Here is a 20628-nt window from a genome sequence, read left to right on the forward strand (position 1 = left end):
GTGTTCAGAGGGAACATCCCGGGTGCCAGTTTGTGCCCACTGCCATTGTGTGCCCTTTGTGCTAATGCTAAATGTTTGTAGCTCACGGCCATTCAGAGAACAGCAAGTACTTCTTTGTCTTAGTTCCTAATTGTTTCCAAATAATGAGCACATACACCAAGTATTTGTTACTATTTTGCAGATAAGTGGTACCGTGTTTTGTAGAGATGAATTTAATCTCAGTCCTGCTACTCAAGTTCCCAAGGTTGCACAGTTCTTCCAAACAGCGTTCAAACATTTTTAACTCAGAAAAGTAAGAAGATAAATCATGAAGCAGCAGATAAAATCGGTGTTCAGTGTTGTTTGAAATGTATATCTTGATTTGGGTCTTTATTTTTTCTAAGAGAAAATAGGTTATGGTGAAGAAACAGCGCAAGTTAACGAAAGATTAGAAATGATACATGGGAAATTGTTGAACTAAAAAATAAAACGACGTTTTATTTCAAAGCAAAGCAAAAAATCTCTATTATAGTTCGAAAAATCCTTTGACTTTTTACCATAATAAGCTTCAGCACAGAGAATCGCTGCTACTCTAACATTATATTACAGTGCAGGAAAGAAATGTCTCTGTATCAGTAAGGCGGTAATCTTTGTATTTAGCACTCTTAAAGATCTATAGGAAAAAAATGTAGAAATGATCATCTGGCCACGGAGGACCTCTAGTGGTATAAATACTTTCAATGAAAAAAACCCTCACAATTCTGCTTGCTTGTAATTCTATGTGGAATCACTTCAGCAGTCTCCGATGAAGTTCACCCATGGTATTTTGTGTTTCCTTTTGTAGGTAAAGTAAAAGCAGGAAGCAGCAATATATGGTGTATATCGTCTGTGTGTACAACACAGCATTTCACTTCACTTAGAGCAGATGCTGTCAACATCCTGGAACAGGCAGACGTGGTCACACCTGAGGTGAACACAGAATGGTGGGAAAAGCAGGAGCCTGCAGCAGGACTGCCTTAACACACAGTCACATTTAGATATCTCAGGTATTTCTGCAGTCATGGCTGTGCCTATCCATAGGCCATAAAACCTTGCTCAGGTAGCAAAGTTTATCACACTGTGAATTGAACTTAGTCCCAAAGTCTAACAAATGTACCTGTGAGACACAGCCCACCTGCGCTGAGCGGTTCCAAGAGCTTAACTGGAGACAAAAGGCACCAGGGACTCATTTCCCACCTCTGGAGAATTATTAGATTGCCAATGTGTGACAAACACCATGAAGGCAAAGAGAATGGCACAGCTGTGGAGAGCAGTTCTGACCACACACACAATGTCTGCTACTTCAGCTTCAGCTTTGCAATCTTATTTGTATTCTAGACTATGGAAGATCACAACCAGCATTACCTGACTCATAACTATCACAGCTAATCTTGACAGATTGATTTCTTGTGAGAGTCACAGCAGGCTTTCTTTTCTCCCCCTTTTATTAGGAACCCGGGGTCTGAGCCCATCAGGGTGTCGTCAGAAGTCAGTCACTAAAACAACATCGTGCAAAATGCTACCAGCTCCTCCAGGTGAGCCGAGTGCTTTTTGCCAAGATGTGAGTGATGGCAACCAGGGCAGGATAAATCCTTACGCGTGGTGCTTGTCACCAAAGGTGGGGACCGAAGGCTTGGAGGAGCTCAAGGCTGTGTAGAAATCTGAGTAAAACCAAAGGGTGAAGGTCTGGGGCAACTGCGGGGACTGAGCAAGGATGGGACCCGGGCCGCTCCCACAGGAGTCGAGGCCAGGCCTCCCTCCCGGCAGAGCCGTGGACAGCTACGGCAGCGAGCCGCCGGGAGCTCCCGGGACGAGCCATGCCCCTCCCGGGGGCGGCCCCTCGGCTGGCACAAAGCTCCGCCGAGCGGGAGGCGGCGGCTCCTCCCTTTCTGCCTGGCGGTCGGGCTGCCTCAGCGCTGCTCCCGCTTCGTTCTGGCGCGGCGGGCTCGGGGTTGAGGTCAGCGGCGCTATGGAGGCGGCCGGCGCCGCTGAGGTTGTCGCTCAGGCCGCTGCTGAGCCCGAAGCGCCGCCGCCCGGCATCGCCCCTGCCGCTCCGCGCCGGCTGCTGGCGCTGCTGCGCGACAAGCTGTGCACCTGGTGAGTCCGCGGCCCGCCGCTTCCACGTGGAGCCGGGCTCTCATCCAGAGAGAACGGGCTCGGTAACGCGGCCGGGCTGCGCTGCGTTGTGCCGATGCGCCGGGAGCTCTGGGCGGGGAGGTCAGGGCGGGAGGGGGACCGGCGGGGCGGCCGCTGCCGGAGCGGTTCCGGCAGGCGCGTGTGCGGAGCTGCGGCAGGCGGCCAGGGAGCCGGCGGTGTGCGCGGGTTGGCGGAGCTGCGGGCGCAGTCTCACGGATCCGCTCATGCACCGGGATTGCTTTATTTATTTATTTATTTATTTTTAAATCTTAGTAATTCTGGCTTAATATCATTTTTCTGTTTTCGTCTCTGTCAACTTCATGGCAAAGGACGAAAGGGAAACGGGAGGGAAGAAGGTAACAGAACCAAATAGCCGAGAGTAAGTGTGGAGTCTAGAAGGACAGAGTTCCCCTTTCTCTGGTCTCCGGAATCAGCTCGGCGCTGAGTCCCACTGTGTGTATCACCACGGCACCACCGGTAAAGAGCTGCAAAACTGGAGGAAAGCAAGCGGTGCAGGCATTGCACGTGTCCCTGCACTGTCGGCGCTGCCTCAGCGAGTGCAGTCTGCCTCCTCCAGCCCCCAGCCCTCCGCAGCTGCCGTTCACTTACAAATTCAGTTTGCTTCTGAGGGAGAAAATAAATACCAGTTTAAAAGGCTCTTTTGGGGCTCTGGACGTAGTTTTAGGTAAGAACTGTGCCAGGCATTCCCCGCTAACAAAGAAGTGCTGGCTTTTGCCAGCATCGTGCTTACAGTCCCAGAGTATGATGGCTGGGAACGTGTGGGGGTCTGTGCTGGTCGAGTACAGACTTACTCCAGAGGGTGAAACCTGGCTCTCTTTTTCTGGCTACAAGTTTTCAGTTCCTCGTGCATTTCAGGAGTACTCCAAAAAGCAAGATGGAACTAGCAGGAACTGCTCAGTAATCTCACAGGTACTGGTGGTGTTGCCAGATGTTGCCAGAGGGCTCTATTGTTTGTCTGGATGCTGCTTCAAAGAAAATAGAGCCTTGGCTGTCTTCTCCAAGGGCTTCTCTGTGCTACTGAATTGAGTTTTAATTTCTTTTCTATGTGGTTGCAGGCTCAGCCACTTGAGATTTAGAGGCCAGAGTCATACAGAGGTTTAACACATATAGTAGATTAAATGGCCTTTGTTGTTGTTTTCCCCCTCCAGTTCCTTGCCTTTTACAAATTAATTGACCTCAGTTTCAAGGCAGAACATTGAAACACTGAAGAGGTTGACACTGGAAAAACCATTTTTCTCCTCAGCTCGTCATAATGAAATTGGCACTCATGTTTCCTGTGCCAATTCACATAACAGTGTGAGGCTGTTCAAACAAAGGTCTCTCTCCTTTCTGTTTCCCTCATTCAGGAAGGGTTCAGTAGCTGAAGCTGAGATGCAAGTAGAGGCTTGGTGTGAGGTCTGTTGCCAGTCTTTACCTGTTGCTGTTTAACTGGTGACATCAATACAGTTTTTAATTTCTGAATAATGGTATTTTTGTGGGGTGAAAAAAAGAATCACATTAAAATTACAGAGTATATTAAAATAATAACCAATAAAACTTAGCAGTGGCCCTGTTAGAGTTTCTTTAACTTTCTCATCTATGAACTGAATATGTTTTATCTTATGATGCTGAGAGCTGCATGCCAAGTGGGCTGGAGCAGCAGTGGCCATGGAGAGCACACTGTGCCAAATCTTCACTTGTTCCAAAAATGACTCTCAGCCTCTTCAGATAGGTTATATGGCCTGAAAGCGTACTGGTTTGGTTTGGTGATCTTAGACTGTTATTTCCAACCTAAATCAGCCTGTGATTCTAAAGGGAGAGGTGAGGTGATAACTGAATAGCCACTTGCCAAGCAGTTTAAAAAAGCCAGACCAAAACAAACAAACCAGCCCAGTAAAACAAAGCAAAAACAACTACCCAACAAATGAACACAAAACTAAAAATTCTGGCAACATCAAAAAAACCCCAACAACACCACCAACAAAAACCAAAGTATAACTAAAGGGCTGTCTCAGATCACTTTGCATCATCAGAGTCCAGAGTGATTTAGTCCTTACCAATGCATTAAAAAAGAAAGACCAATTTCTAGCATGGAAGAGTTAATTATTAATAATGTTTTAAAAACAAACAAACAAATCCAGCCTGATGAATTATTAATAGGAGTCACATTAATCAATAGCTTTATCATGAAATGAGTGGAAACAAATGTCTTGCATGTGTTTTCCTGATAAGAAATTGTCCTGCAAAATGTAGCCAATAGGATTTGGATTTTACCCTGGTATTTGGCAGAGGACAAAGCACTTTGTGTAAGGGTTTATCTAATTTGCTGTGTAAGTTTGGTGGGCACTGAACTCATGCGGAACAAGGAAAGCGCTGGAGCACAAGTTCCATGTGGGTAGACTTACCGTGTTGAACTTCTGCCTTGAGCACTGGGAATGTGCTGATGGCTTCTTGGTTTGAAGAAACTCATTTTGGCATGAAAATCCATGAGTAGGAGAAAAATAGTGAGAGTGACCCTGCCTTGCATTCGCCTTCAGTGCTGTAGAAGGGCACGCAGTAGGAGTGCCTTAGCATACATTAACCATATGGCAATCATTGCTGGCCTGGAAGCCACCGAGTGAAGAGCTCTGCTGCTCTTCCCATGGTAACAATGGGAAAGCATAATTCCTTGGGTGCTTTAAGCCGGAGAAACTTAGTTGTTTGGATAGCTGAGGGTCAGCCCTATTGAGAATCCTGCTGGTTTTGGTAACTGGTGGTTGAAGCTGATCAAGCAGATTTGATTGGCCGTAGATTTTCTTCTTGCTGAAGCATGATTGTTATCCAGTGTGCCAAAATGCTGCATATGGAGACCTCTGCTCTAGAGAAGTGCAGATGTTTGGGAGATGCCAGGGCTCCTCTTGTAGAACTTGTGAGAGTGTTGACCATTTTGCCTCACCGAGGCCCATGCTGAACAGGCCCAGGCCCTGCAGGTGGTTCTGCCTGTGCTGCTGGAACCGTGTTTCCCACTGCTCTAGTTTACCATGTTGTTCCTCCATATTGTAGTGAGGCTGCTCCTCTCATTGCCTACGGGGTGGCAACAGGAGTGCTGGGAGCAGTTTCAACCTCCTGGAGGGAGGAGGGAAATCTCATCTTTGAAAACTGAGCTCATCTGTGTTTTGTTCTTAATGGTGCTGGATGGCCTGAGTTACTCAGGTGAACATAGCAAGACATTTCTGCATCAGTCAGAAGGAATGGCCAGGATGTGTGCAATATATATATATATATATATATATATATATTTCAGCAGTCACTCCTTATATAGGTATGCCTTGCAGCAGTGTGTGTTCAGTTAGTTCTGTGCTACAAAGTAGTCATGATAAAATTCTAGCTGAAACACAGTCTCTGCTTACTTCAGCATTGAAAGTGCTGAAGATGAGGCTGCTTTCTCATGCACCAGAATGAGGCATTAACACTTCACTGAATCTTTCAAGGTTGTCACAAGATAAACTTGCACTGTGGATCTGCACTACTACTGGGGGGCTTGAAGCAAGCTGTAGCAAAATGTGGTACTTGTCTGTCTTGGAAGTGAAGTACCACTGGACTTCACTGTCTTATCTAAGTGGGTTTGGGGAAAAAAAGTGTATTCAGCAGCATTTTTAAAGTCAGGTGAACTTTGAGATCAGGCTGAACTGAAAATGAGTTTCATGCAGCTGAGTTTCAGTCGATGCAAAGAAGTCATGCTGTGTCCAAAGGAAGGCATGGTTTGAGTTGGCTTTGGCTTCCCAGTACACACCCTTTTTATAGATGACATTGGCAGCTGGATTACACATTGTAGCTGGATTGCACATCATAGCTGGGTTACCTGGTAATTACTACATTCAAGTCACACATGTTGGAAAAAAAAACAATGAGTGGTATTATTTTCTGGTAGCGTGTCTGGATTGACTTGCTCTTTGTTGTCAGCAGAGAGCTGTGGGCACAGGGTAGATGTAGAATCCTAATAAGATGCTCTTTCCTTGCTCAATTACTCTGTAGCAAGAAATTTCTTGTGTTATGAAGCCAGATAAATCTCATTGGTAGTCTTTAGAGTAAACAAATTAGAGGTGGACAGACCCACACAGGTAATACAGCACTGAGGTGATCTCACTGTACATTACTTGTGAGTGTGTGCGCAGTGAGTAGGGTGGTAGGACTCTGCATATCTTCAGTGGCAAGAAAAGGATATACAGCAAGCTTTGCATGGCCATCTAGGAACACCTAGGATAGTCACTTTATATTGTGTGAGGAATTGCTACTGAAAGAGCATGAGCTTTTCTTTTCCCCTGGCTGTGGATTGCACTTTAGCGTGATTGTTGGCACAGCTGTGCTCTTAACTCCATCCTCAGCTGCACCAGAATGTAACAAATTATAGCAGAAAAAATCCATAGTTAGTGCTGTTGCTTTTGTATTTCCATAGCACTGCTCATCTTAGGGACTCAACTCACTTGCAAAGGCTCAAGTCTCTTCTGAGATAACTGCGGTGCCACTGTTCACACTGCAGATTCCTGGTGACCAAAGTTGAGATGAGGCAGTGGAGGATAGAAGGTGTTACTCACGATCTTTTGTGATGAGAATAGATCTTTTATTGTGCTGAACCTGCCCAGCTGAGTTGTGTGGAGGTGCTTGCAGATGGATTGCAGTCTATAGTAGCTGATTTGGACCACCCTCACCAATTTTTGCTGGCTGTCATGTGGTCAAGACCTTCAGTATAGACACAGCACTGCTTGCTGGTGCAATGGAAGATCATTTTCCCCTGTAAAATAATTAATTATATATACATAAAAAGTTGGTATGTTTAATTCTAAGCTCACTTTGTTGTCTTTCATATTTACAGGCACATTTTGAAAACCATACTTCTGGGCCAGATGCTGTCCTTGTTTATCTGTGGGACTGCTGTTACAAGCCAGTACCTGGCAGAACACTACCAAGTGAATACTCCGATGTTGCAAAGTTTTATCAACTATTCTTTGCTTCTTCTAGTTTATACGACAATGCTGGCATTTAGGACTGGTATGTAAAATATGAGATGAAAGATTCTGCTTCATTGTTTAATTTTTTTTTCCCTACAGTTTGAAACCACAGAACTTACTCAATGCTTGGCCTAGTTTTTTGAAAGGTCCTGCTGAAATTACTGCCTTGCAATAACACACGGGAGTGAATTTCATTCTTAAATGTGCACATAACTTGCTTTCACTTCGTATTTGTTTTATATTGTTCTTTTTGATTTCAAGTCCTGTGTCATATTAGGAGAAAATAGGCATTGTTGTAAAGAAAAAATCTTAGTGAGAGCCTCTTTAACATTGTTGCTATATTGTATTAATTTAATTATTAAACATTCCCAGTTTATATATATAATTTCTTTGGAACAATGTCTGTGCTTTTCACCATTTCTATGGTCTTCTCCCAGGCTATACTTTACTTTTGTTATACTTTCCTTCAGCAGATGCAACCCAAATTCAACATCACAGTATTACTTACACTTCTTAAGAGCAAGATTCCTGTGCAATATTTGATTTGAAAGAAACACACTGACTGCTGCTGTCTTCTAAACAGGCGGTGACAGTCTTCTTCAAATTCTGAAGCAGAGGTGGTGGAAGTACATTTTTTTGGGACTGGCTGATGTTGAGGCCAATTACACAATAGTAAAAGCCTACCAATACACGACTCTCACGAGTGTACAGGTAAGGACTGCTATCTCTATTTTGAACTGCTGCTTTGATTGTGGTTTTGGATTCATTTCTGAAATGAGATTCATAGGACAGACATGGAAGCTATTTAAACCTGAAAAAGCCTTTCAGTATCTATTTTCTCTGCAGTACAGAGAAGAGCATCCTGCATCATGAGTAACATTTCCAGGAAGCAGAGAAAATTGGCTGATATTACCCAGTGCCAAATCTTGAGTTGAACTCTAATTATTTTGATAGAAAGCACTTCTGAGATTTTGCTGACAGCCACTCAGGGTTCTTTTTTTCATGATACAATATAAAGATTTAAGACCGGATAACACTGGCTCAGCTTGGGCTCTGTATGATGGGAGTGAGGCAGATCTGCCCAGAAGCAGTGGGAAGCTTTGCAAGATGTAATCCCACACTTGAGGACATATTGGAAGTCAGCTGGTGTTTCTGAGCATGCAGAGAGGGGGCAGCACTGTGGCTTTTGGCTGTGGCACTTCAGAACACTCTCTATGAGATGGGAGGGAGGTCAGTGTGCCAAAATATCAGTCAACAGTCATATCCTCAGCAGTGCCGGTGCTTGGTACTTCATTGTTGCATGAGGACTAATCTGTTCTAAAATAGCAACGGTCTGTGGCAGCAGATTTTGCCACTCTCCACAGACATGAACTATTTCTGCTAGGACAAAGGAGGGAATAGTGCAGAAGCAAGAGTGGAAGGTGATGGGGCTGTGCCAGCCTGTGCCTGCTCTTAACAATGGTGGTGGATCTGTGGCTCATGTCCTGGCCCCATTTACCTACATAAAGGCATAATATATCATACAAAATTAGCTGTTAGTTGAAAAGGAATGTGTAGATATCAGTGTTCTTGAGTCAAAGTAACAAGGGTTAATATTTAAAAGAAATACCTATAAAGCCATAAACACCTGTGGTGTGGGCTCCCTTTAGAGAGCTGTAGTAGTGTTTTCTTGTACTGCTAAAGGAATAGTAACACGCCTTATGGGTTATTCTTGTGGCATTGCCACTTCATAATTATGTATTATGGCTCATTAAGTCTTTAATTTACTTACAAATAATGCCTCAGAAATTACAGACTTAAGAATGGCTTGTTTCAGGATCAAGATCAAGCTAAGCTGATAATTGAGATGCTGTTTGATCATACGCTTTACAGCTGAAAAAGCCAGGACTTTGATCCTTCTCAGAAGTAGTAAAGCTGTTCCCACGATATCCTTCATGGACAGTAAGGAAGAATAGCTACAGTGGGTCATTGAGTCCAACTGCCAGATTCAAACATTTACTAGATGTGCATGTGATAATCTCCAGACTGGTGCTCCAAGTGCCAGGTCAGTGATTGTGAATTTACTGTAACTACCAGTTGCAGTCAGGTTTCTTGCATATTTTCTGAAGTTACCAGGTTCTCATCACTATCAGAAATGAGATTTAAGACAAAAAAGCCTGTAGTTTGCTACTGTGCAAGGCATTTGTTGTCAGTAGCCAGCTCTTCTGCAGCTACATTAGAATCTGTGGTTCAGAGCCTCTGGCTTCAGTAGTGGCTGTAAGTGGAAGCTCAGAGGGTGCAAGAGCAAAGCAGGGAGTATTCAAGACCTTCCTGAATGCAGTTTAATTACTATAGAAATGCTGGCTGGCTGGTTGGAGCTTCCCCTTAGCTCAGTCTTTTTGTTCAAAGATAGGTTTCCGCTCAGCAAGGGACTTCCATGTGTTTTCACACAAACACAGGAAAAAAAAACAAGCCCACCTGGTTTTCCTTTAGTCATGAAATGTCAGCATTGCAGGGAGGGGTTGGGAAGATTTTTATAGATAATATCAGGATGGCAGCTTTCCTTTCTCTGTAAATACAGAAAAAGACTTTGGTGCACAGCTGGAACTCCTGCTGGGCTGTGGCTGAGACTTCCTCAGTGCTGGTGTGCTCCAGGCTGGAGGGAGGATGTGGCTGTATTGCTGTCTGACTAAGTTTCATAGCGAAACACAAGCAGTGTAGTTACGGTTTTGTGTTGTCAAACAGCTGTTAGGCACAACTAGCATTTTCTCTGTTGATAATTCAGGTGAAGAAATTTTATAGGTGAATATCAGTTTGTGGAAGAGTGTGAACCTCAACAGGAGAATATACAGTCTGGGTGCTTGGCATTCAGCAGGGACCTAACTTGCCTGTTGGGAACCATGAGGGCGAGTGCGCAGAGTGAGCTGCTTAGCTTTAGCCTTTTAGCTTTAGTCAGAGCTGCCTGGAGCCAGCAGTTATAACAAACCAGTGACCTCCTGCAGTCTGTGATAATTGATTAACCATGTACTAAAGCATCTTTTAATGATTTACTCACTCTACCCTTAAAACCTTCCTATAAACAGTGGGGCCAAAGCCAGGCTTGGGTCAAAACGATCATAAATTAAATCAGCACTGTTTCCCCACCCCCCTCCATGTGAAAATACAGGCTGGGATTGAGTAAGGTGATTCTGCTGAGGCTCTACTGACAGTAGTAGTCAGTACCAGTGGTATTACTATAAATGTCATAAAGCCTGAATAAATAAACTTTATTCTTTTAAACAGTTCCATTGACACAATTCATTGTGATGTTGCACCTCTTTGATCTTGATCCTGTGCAGAAAAGAGTGTTAGAAAATCTTGTGTTATGAGAGCTGAACCGTTCTCGTTGATGGAACAGATAAATGACTCTTTTTGATACTGGTCAAAAAAGTCAAATTAGGAGGAAGTGCCAGATGATCGTAGGGCTTTTCTTTGTTGTTGTTGATAAGTTGATTTGTTCTTTTTGTTTTGTTTTTCAAGCCAAGACAGTGGGTGGGATAGAGAAAAGTGTAGAAGCTTGAGGAATGTTACTTTTTCAATAGAGCAAAGTTGCACTGAAGTATGTGGTATGATGTATCACAACTTGTGCGGTTCTAATGTCTGATAATACCGCCTGCGCAAGTGCCTGTTCCTTTGCACAGACCTCTCAAGCTGGACAAGCTGGAGACGGTCCAAAGAACAAAGACATATACATGGAAGGATTAGGGAGCACCATTAAGGTTTAATCTGTAACAACCTCTTTAATGCTGTGCTGGTAAGGCTTTAATATTTGTAGCTATGAAAGTTCAAGCTTGCAAGGCTTTATTGAGTGTTTTGTTAAAATCCGTATGGGCAGTGGCTGAACTAATAAATGCAAGAGTATGGTGGTAGGTAGAAGCTGGCAAAAGCTGGCCATGATAGGATTGCTGGCTCTTGCCTTTATTTGTAATGTTTCTACCATAGTCCTAGTGACGTGGCCCTCATCCTTTGCATTGTTTTTTAGGAGGCTAGGTTTTAAGGGTTTAAGACTAATTTGTGAGCAGACTTTGGAAGGCTAACTACATGTTCTGCTATAACCTGGTCCCTAATGTATGGCACTCAACTCAACTGAGGCAGGTCAGAAAATCCACTTCATTTTTCTATAGTCAAATTAGGAAACAGTGTCTATTTTGTTAATTAAATATTGGACCAATTATGTTTAGCTGAATGTTCTTGATATTATTGGGTTATTCTGGAGCATTATGTTCATTTAATGCTGCTACTCATTTTTCTGCATTAAGTATACAGCTAACTCTTGTTTAGTTTTTTCCACTGTGACAAGGGAGAAATGGGCACAGCGTGAATGAGGCAAAGATGTATAAGATTAGAGGAACACACAGGAAGGGAGTAATGAAGAAAGGAAACAGAAGTCAGTGTCATTGCTTGCCATGGAGTGCATGAACTTAAAAATCTGCTCAGGGCAACGTCTGCAAACACATCTGAAATGCTTCTGTGCTCCTGCTCTTGTGTGTGTTTGCTGCTGTGGCATGGATAAATCTCTGAATTACCTGTTTCTGATTGAGAGTCAGCTCCAGCAGAGTGATGAGCTGAAAAAGCGCTGTTGAATTGTACGTAATTTTAGGAAGCTGGGAGATTGGGAAGGTGACTTAAGAAAGCTGCTTTTCTCGTCTTGTTCTCCTTTCACCAATTTTGCACATGGCTTTCAGCACACAACCAGTACATTTTGGTAGGATCTGCTTGAAGAAAAAAAACCCAAAAAACTGCAGATTTTTGCCTTATTTGCTTCGTTCTAACATTGGATCATATGTATCCTTCAGCACTTTTGGATTTTAACGCTTTGTGAATGTACCCCCAAACTTTAGTTACAGATTTGAGGAGTGAAAGATGAGCTAGACAAAACCTGGAGGGGAAAAAAGGAAGAGACAGTGAAAAATCTCCTTGTATTGGTGTCACAGGAAGCGATGTAGCTTCAGTGCAATGTCCTAGCACTAATTTGTGAAGCTGCAGGGATTGATTAGATCTATCACTGCAAGAGTTTCCAGATTAGTGAGTTTCTTCCTGGAGTCAATGCCCCACCAGCCTCTCCTCACTTTTGAAATGCGTTCTATGGTAAAATATGGGTGTGATCCCTCTTGCACTGAAATGAATCAACAGGGGTTGTTTTCTGTCTTTCAGTAACATCTGGTTGCAACGGAAAATAAAATTCTGAGCATTTGGCTTCAGGATAGAGAAATCCAGGTGTGGAGTGGCCTTCTAATCAACATCATTTCTCTGTGCACACAGCTCCTGGATTGTTTTGGGATTCCTGTGCTGATGGCTTTGTCCTGGTTCATTCTCCACGCAAGGTACCGGCTGATCCATTTCATCGCGGTTGCTGTCTGCTTGCTGGGTGTCGGAACAATGGTGGGTGCTGACATTTTGGCAGGGAGGCAGGACAGTGAAGGTAAGGAATTCTGTATTGCGTAGGGAAAAATGGGGTCAAGGCTTCCACAGTGGTCCAACTTGCAAAGGAGGAAGAGAGCAAATGCAGGGACGATGGGTGTAGCATTATGTCATGTGGAGCTGTGAAATTTGCCTTGCTTATAAACTGGGGTTAAAAGGGATATACTGGTGCTAAATTTCTTTGATGTTTATCAGACCTAATGAAAGGTCATATTCTTGAAAGCATGTTCATTTCACATGTGAGATGGTCTGAGAAAAGATGTCTCCTCTCCCTACAGACCTTATCTTAGTTGCACTCTGTCAGCCTATGAGCAGACTTTTTCTAATGTGCAGCTTTCTATGTGTGCAAATAGCAGGACAGGAAAGTATCATTACCATAATCGGGCAGTGTAAAGCTAAGCCTTTTTGGCATTATTCTGGAACCTCTGCTTTAGGTAAGGTAGAAAGATAAATTCAGGTTAAGCTTTAATTCTGTGTGACACAAATATCTTGGCCCCAAGGGAGAAAAAGGCTCTTTTCCCCGCTGGACACCCGAGCATTACTTGGTGACTTGCGTGTTGTTACTGTTGGTTACCCTCATATTGCAGATATATCTTTGCAGTGGTTGCCAGCTGGCTTAGGGAAGGAAGTTTGAAATCGATTCAAGGTTTTAAACAACAGCAATAGCTGTTGCAGAATAGCTGATGCATGATGGCATTTATTGATAACTGTTGTATTACAGTGAGTCACCACCTGCATAGTACACACACATCACAGCATGACACGTGCTACCACTTATCTAGAGTACCTACCTAGATCTACCATAAACCTGAAAGCCAGTCCAGGTCCCACTCAAATAACAGATGCGTTTATGGCAAAATCAGAAGAGATACTCAGAAAAGTGTAGAGCATCTCTAACCTGGACTTTTCTCCAGTTTTGCTGCTGAATGTTTGCAGAATCAGAACTGGACCACACTGTACAGCAGTGGCTTGGTAGGTGTCAAGCTCAGCTCTTTCCAGACTGTGCCAGAGGTATGAGCAGTTAGCAAGGTCAGCCAGCAACCTGATTGCACATAGACATTTTCTTTCTCCCTACACGCTAAGAAAATAGGTGCTTGGAGATACATTTGCTTATCTATTTAAGGAAAATTGTTTTTAAAAAAGTGTTTGTAGCATTGCCCTTATTGTGGATTAATATTTCTGTACAGGAAGTGACGTGGTGATTGGAGATGTCTTAGTTCTTCTGGGTGCTTCTTTGTATGCCATATCTAATGTGAGTGAGGAATACATTGTGAAAAATCTGAGCAGAGTCGAGTTTCTAGGAATGGTGGGCTTGTTTGGGACTATTATCAGCGGTCTACAGCTGTAAGGATCTAATATTTATTTTAAAACTAATTAAGACTATTCTACAGATGATTGTTTGTCTTCAATGAAATGATGTTGTTAAATTAGTTCTTTGTTGCCTGTCCATTAGGTTGACACGGGACTCCTTCTATTTGAATTTTGTTTTTGTTGCTGATCAGCATTCATTTTGTATCCTTATTATTTGCTCTGCTGTTATTACAGCGATTCTAAAGCTCAGCTCCTGCAACTGAATACATATGATGCTTGGCTTTATTTTCAATTTTGTTGACCTTCATGAGGACATGCAGTACACTGAAGACTGCTTGCGGGAACATATTTCTTAATGGCTTTTCTCTGTGGAAAGGTTTAGGAGGTAATCGTTAGTGGTCTTCTGTATTAAACTTCAGTTTAAAATGAAGCCATGCATACTCTTACAAATAACTATAATAGACCACATGCACTTAAGCCTAACTAATGAATTTTATGTTCTTCATTTCTCATCATTATAGTTAATGATTTCCTCAAATGGTATATGAAATAAAAGTAAATCTCTGAAGGATGAAAAAGTCTGGGAAGAAGGCATAAGAATGAAAGTCAAGAGCACTTTTATTTAAGGCACTTTAGTTTTCAAGTCTTTTTTCAGACTTGTGAGATGTTGGAGTTAGTGCCATTCAAAAACATTTAAAACATAAATTGAGGGATTGTAAATCAAAATGTTTCCTATGTATTCTGCTTGTTAACTTCACAACTGGAATGCAAGAATGTTTGTTTATTTATCTTTTACTTGTTATACCTCTTCTCTAATTCTAGAGCCATTCTTGAACACAAGGATATAATGAAAATTCAGTGGAACTGGAAAATTGGTATGTGTGTGGCAAAATGAAGTGCATTTCAGAACACTGAAAAAAGTGATAATCATTTAGATTTGACACGCTGGTGTTTTCATTTTCTTTCTCTGGATTTTGAGCAACATTCCTGTTCTCTTGTCAGAAATTTATTTTCTGTGAACTTTGAAGTGCTCAGCAAAGAAGCGAAGATACAAGATGTGTAGGGTTGAACATGAAAATTTGAGTTCAGATTTTGCGTTTTCCTTCAGCTCATTTAATCACAAACTTGTTTGGCACTGGAACTGCAACATTTTTCTGTTGTCCTTCTTATGTGAAGTACTGGGAGAACTGGTTTTGTGACAAGTTTTGATCTCAACAGAACTGTTATTAGGAAACGTGACTCTGAATGTCTTCAGACAGCTGTTGTGTTAACTAGGGAAGAACAAGCACAATCTTGCATAGATACAATCATTTTTGCAGTACTGGGTGATCTCAGAAAAGAAGAACTTCTGTTGTGTTTCTTAAATTGACATCTACTTGTATTTTAGCAGTCCTTATCCTGAAAGATAAACATGTAGGGTTTTGAAACATCTGATGAACATCAGTGATCTTTAAAATTATTATTCTCTGCCTTAGGAGTAAATTGTCATTTTGTTTTTTTTAGCTTTACTGTTCATCGTATTTGCCCTGTGTATGTTTGGGCTGTACAGCTTCATGCCAGTAGTGATTAAAGTTACGAGTGCAACCTCGGTCAACTTGGGCATTCTTACTGCAGACCTCTACAGTCTTTTCTTTGGACTCTTCTTGTTTCACTATAAAGTAAGTGATTTCTCTCGCTATAGTTTGTTTTTATTCTAAAAAATATGGGTAGAGCGTTTTACAAGCCCTTGAACAGTTGTTTGAAGTTGTAAATTTCTATAGCTTGTATTAGTCATCATTGACAGATGTCGGTCAGGGCTCACAGTTAATTACCCAACATTGCACCATTAGGCAGTTAAGTGATGTTTAGAAAGAGTTTCACACTTCATGGGAGATGTATGTTTATTGAGAGAGAATAATAATTTCCCAGTGTAAGTGGTAGAGTTTTTGCCATGCTCCCTGTGCAGAGCTCTGTGGTTGATTTGGTTCATTTCTCCAAGCATCTAAAGAAAGGGTTTGAATCTGACTGTTTTGAAAGAGTAGCAGTTTGGCTTGATTTCCATAAATCAATATTTTCTTTTAGAAATGTATTGTGTTCATTACAAACGTAACAAGGAGAAGACTCAAGCTCTCAGTAGTGCTGAGGAGTGACTAAAGGAACTGAAAGACAGAAAAAAGCAAATATATTATTCTGATTGCTGTCCAAAAGGCAATCACTTGTACTGCTCCCTGCGATACTTTTTGCACTGTCTGTTCAGGCTTAATGACAGCACTGAAAATGTTTCATCCCACCCAACACTTTCCATCTGGAATCTCTTGTGGGAACATAGCAAATTACAGCAATTGGAATAATCAGATCAGTCACTCGGTGACTAAAAGGGCTTAATGAGAAGCTTGTGAACTTTGCTTAAGATAGTTAATTTGTATGTGGTTACTTTCTGTTCAGCATTATGGAGAACCAGTTTTGGAACGGTAAGACCCAATGACAGCTAGATTTTAATTTTTAGGAGACTTTTAACTCAGCTTTCCTCTATGTTTTGGGTTGCGAAACTTGCTTCAAACTGCTCAAAACTACAGAGCATCCATTGTAGATGAATGTAGGACATGAACTGTACTTACATTTTAAGAACTAAAAATATCCTTTCAAAGTCACTTCCAAAAATATATTTTGGAAAATATGAACTTTGACCTGTGTTTAGAAACAATGAAGCAGCCAAAAAAGGGAGCAATAATAATGCCACAACCCTCGAGAGATGTTAACTAAGGTCTCCAAATGTTTTTTATTGAATAAACTCCTTTGCAAAGAGTAAATTGAAAATGCAGACGCTAGATGGAGTTACAGTCCTCCAGTAACACCTCAGGTATTCTTTCAGCTTGGTATTGAATTAAGAGAGATGACCTGTATGGACTAAAATCAGAAGCAGTTCAAGGATGGGTTAATTCTCAGCACTGTGGAATCGTCAGCATCAAGTGCAGCCACTTCTTTGTCTCTCACTTTGTGAGAGGGGTCTGGCAGTGACTGTGACTTTCCCAGCACAAGCATATGGTGATATTCACTCATGTCCTTAGATTCTACCCTGGAAAAACTTTGCAGATGCTATGACAGAGACCCAAGGAGATGGGGGCAGATATCACAAGGTCAGGGTGCTTCAGCTTGCTTTTCCTTTTGTGCGGAGATTTCCAGGGATTCCCTAGCCAAGTGATTGCCAGCTAGGATGTGGAGTGAGTTAACTGTGGTTCCCTCAGTCTCTTTTGGGATCAGTCTACTGCTGTTTCAGCTCCATTCACTTCATCCAGCCTTGCTGCTTAACTAATATAACATATTTTTCAAGGAAATCTTAGGAAGCTGATGAGATTTGGGTGGGTACATTTTGGAATTTGTCAGGCTGTGCTGAAAATAGGGAATACTGCAACGTACTGTAGGGAACCTGCTTTAGCAGGGAGTTGGACTAGATGATTTCCAGAGGTCCCTTCCAACTGCTACAATTCTGAAGATGCATGATGTACATCATCCCACTCTTTACCTGTGGTTTGGCAATGGAGGGGCAGAAGATTTTCACAAACTTGATGAAAAAATGTTCTTGGCCTGCATGTAACTTGAGCACTTTGTATTATTGAATCTGGTGTTATGAAGAAAGCATTGATTTTCCTTTCAAGGTGGATGAATCTTGGCAGCTGTTTGACTTTCAACAGGCAACCGAGTGATAGTGAATCAAATGCCTGATGTACCTCAGCAGTTCGTGTCCTTAACTCACACAGTAACTCCTCACTTGCAGTAAGGCATACAGACACCCACCTTGTAAAAGTTGCCATGGTCATTCTCTTTTCAAGGACTTGCTGGATGTAGGGAGCAAACCAATTTTGGTTCCACTTACTTGGCCTTGCAGATGGTTGAGTTGTGCAGAGAGCCAGATGCTTTGGTGACTTGCAGTAGGAGGGAGAGGTTCATTTCTTACCAGGAGGTAAAATACTTGTGATGAAATGAAATTCTCTGGGGAGCAGCATTCTAGCTTTCAGATGTATAAAAGCTTTCCTTAGGTATCACCACAGTTAGGGTTATTTGTTCTTTTTGTTGAGATTCATGGATATCCCCTGCCCAACAATGTTGAGGAGGTGCAGAGGAAAACAGCAGCTCAAGTTTATCAGTAAATGGAATTGGTGAATTTTGTTTTCCAGACTTGAGCATAGAGCATGGTGATCAAGCTTATTAAAAATATGTCTAAGAGAAAGGGTGGCTTTTGCCTTCTTAAAAGAAGGTAACATTTTCACCTTTTTGCGTGAGAAAAGACTTAACACATCTTTTTCTCTGCCAGTTTTCAGGTCTTTATATCCTGTCCTTTGTCGTCATCATGGTGGGCTTCATCCTGTATTGCTCCACTCCAACTCGGACTGCAGAGCCCACCACCGTGCCACGCAGTGCTGGCTTGGACAATGCTGCTCTGAAGCTTGATGAAAATGACAGTGAAACACCAGCTGTTGCCGTACAGTTTACGAGAGGAGAATCCGTGGTGCTCAGCACTGGTTGAAAAATGGCAGCTTTTCAAAACAGAGCTTTTATTTTATTGCCAAAATTTCCTTCAAATATTAATCTGGAGAACAGTTCTACTGACAGAGCGTATGTTGTGCTGGGCTGTTTTTAATGCACTGAATAAACTTTAAAGGCCAGACTCTCAATCAGTGAAACCATATTGATTTTCCCCTGCAGAAAATCTGGTCCTTTGAAGAAGACAAAGTATTTATGTGGAGTCTCTACAAGGTGAGAGACTGTTATTTTTAAATGCTTAATTAGCTTAACAGCAAATGCTTGGGGAGGAAAAACTAAGCCAAAGAAAACTCACAGGTCACTAAATGGAGTAGATATGCTTTATACTGCATTAGGGACCTAAATCTGCAAGGTGCTGTCTGAGGGCTGCATGGTTCCCACATCTCAGTGCCAGGAACCCTCGATGTCTTGCAGGAGCCACTCATGGGATCAAGTGCTGCAAGACATGTTACGTGCACGCAGCTTCCATGTGCTGATGGACCTTATTAGTCCAATGGAGGCATTCGTGTCTTACATTCCAGCTAAATGTTTGTCTCTTCATATTGCTGCATTCTTCGTTGCAGCTGGCGCTGCTGCAGAGAACAAGTGTTTTATGTTCTATTTTATTTGTTAGGGCAGCTTGTGTATGCGTGTTTGTAATTTTTTCTCCCAGTAGCTTGCTGTTTGGTGCGCTCCCACTAGGCGGAGGAGTCAAAGTCAGTTCTCTGTTCCTTAAGAACTGATTTTATTTCTTCTGGATGAGACAGCAAAAAAAGGTTGAAATGAAGTTCACCTGGCAGCAAAGTTCTCTCTGAAGTGGGATGCATTTCTGCAGAAAGATTTGCTCAGAAGTGGCATTTCATAAAACAATTTAAGGCCTCAGCCAATCCTCATTGCAATAGTAATGATACAATCTTCAAAAGGTCGTGTGCTTCCAGGAGATTCATTGGTAGTTTTCCTCCCTTTTATTTTCAGTAAAATGATTAAAATACTTGAAGCTGCAATTTTAACATCAGTAAAATAATGTGAGGATCTTTTTTTGTATAGATCTTCACAGTTCAGGTCTGTGAAGCAACAGTGAATAAAGTTTTCAGCAGCTGAAGAGCTTAAGCTCAAATTTCTGTTATTGTTTAAAATAACTTTATTTCATTTTCTTTACCCAATGATTTATTTAATGACAGAATTTTATGGTAATGAGTTAATGTGACAGTTCCTGAAGATACTGATAATCAAATGACACAGACTGTGTGCTTTTGGTGTACTTCATTTGAGCAAAACATTTAATCAAAAATCTCACTCAATTTTATTCAGCAACAGCAAAACATTCAGCTGATACTAAAGCAACAGACATCTCCTTTTCACTGAGTGTTTGGTGCATGGGAGGGTAAAGAGGTACTGATGTTTTTGTGAAAAGCAGTTATCTTTTACTTTATAGTTTGGGTTAGATTCTGGTGATGGATTAAGGCACCACAGTTGGTGCATCTATAGATATCTGTACATCAGAAGCTGAGCAGAAAGCTGAAGAGCAGGTGGGAAAACATCTGGTGGCAGAGGATACCTGGGAGAGGCCATCTGGGTGAAGCTGTATTTCTCTGTACTTCACTTTTGACGCCTGCAATCTGGAACTAAATGCTACCCGCTGCTACCTGTGTCATAAGTTTACTGTGTGCAGTTATAACACAAATGACAAGTAAATTTCATAGAATCATTAAGGTTGAAAAGACCTCTAAGATCATCCAGTCCAACCGTCAGCCCATCCCCACCATTCCCACTAACCATGTCCCTCAGAGCCACATCTCCATGTTTCCAGAACCCCCCCAGGGACAGTGACTGCACCTCCCCGGGCAGCCTGTGGCACTGCCTCACCACTCTGTGAGAAGAAATGTTTCCTTATTTTCAATCAGAGTTTAAGCCATTTCCTCTTGTCCTATTGAATCCATAGGCGAATGCTCCAAAACTGCAGAGCTTTTGGCCTAGGGTAGGATTTAGCTCATAGATGTAGTTGGCTGTATGGCTTGTGTAAGACTTCCTGGGGTCTTGTCAAAAGGCACCCTATGGAGTCTGTGGCCTAGCAGACAGGAGCTGGGGTTGAGAGGAGGCCTCTGGCCTGCAGCAGTATATGGAAGCCGGTTGACGTGTTCTGGGTTCTCTGAGACAGCACTATAGCCTTTCCTCGGGCTGCTGATCATAGTATCATAGTATCATAGTATTGTGCGAGTTGGAAGGGACCTTAGAG

At 42.3% G+C, this 20628-nt stretch overlaps 1 protein-coding gene across 1 annotated transcript; it reads left to right on the plus strand.

The window, feature by feature from the left end:
- Positions 1-1889: 1889 nt before the first annotated feature.
- On the plus strand, positions 1890-19541 carry SLC35F2 (solute carrier family 35 member F2). Its single transcript, XM_072344073.1, has 8 exons — positions 1890-2115; positions 7007-7182; positions 7726-7853; positions 12423-12582; positions 13769-13925; positions 14715-14767; positions 15396-15550; positions 18184-19541. The coding sequence occupies exons 1-8, from the start codon at positions 1988-1990 to the stop codon at positions 18394-18396; spliced, it is 1170 nt and encodes a 389-aa protein (XP_072200174.1). The 5' UTR covers positions 1890-1987; the 3' UTR covers positions 18397-19541.
- The last annotated feature ends 1087 nt before the right edge of the window (positions 19542-20628 follow it).

Source organism: Excalfactoria chinensis, chromosome 1, assembly GCF_039878825.1.
Source record: "Excalfactoria chinensis isolate bCotChi1 chromosome 1, bCotChi1.hap2, whole genome shotgun sequence".
NCBI lineage: Eukaryota > Metazoa > Chordata > Aves > Galliformes > Phasianidae > Excalfactoria > Excalfactoria chinensis.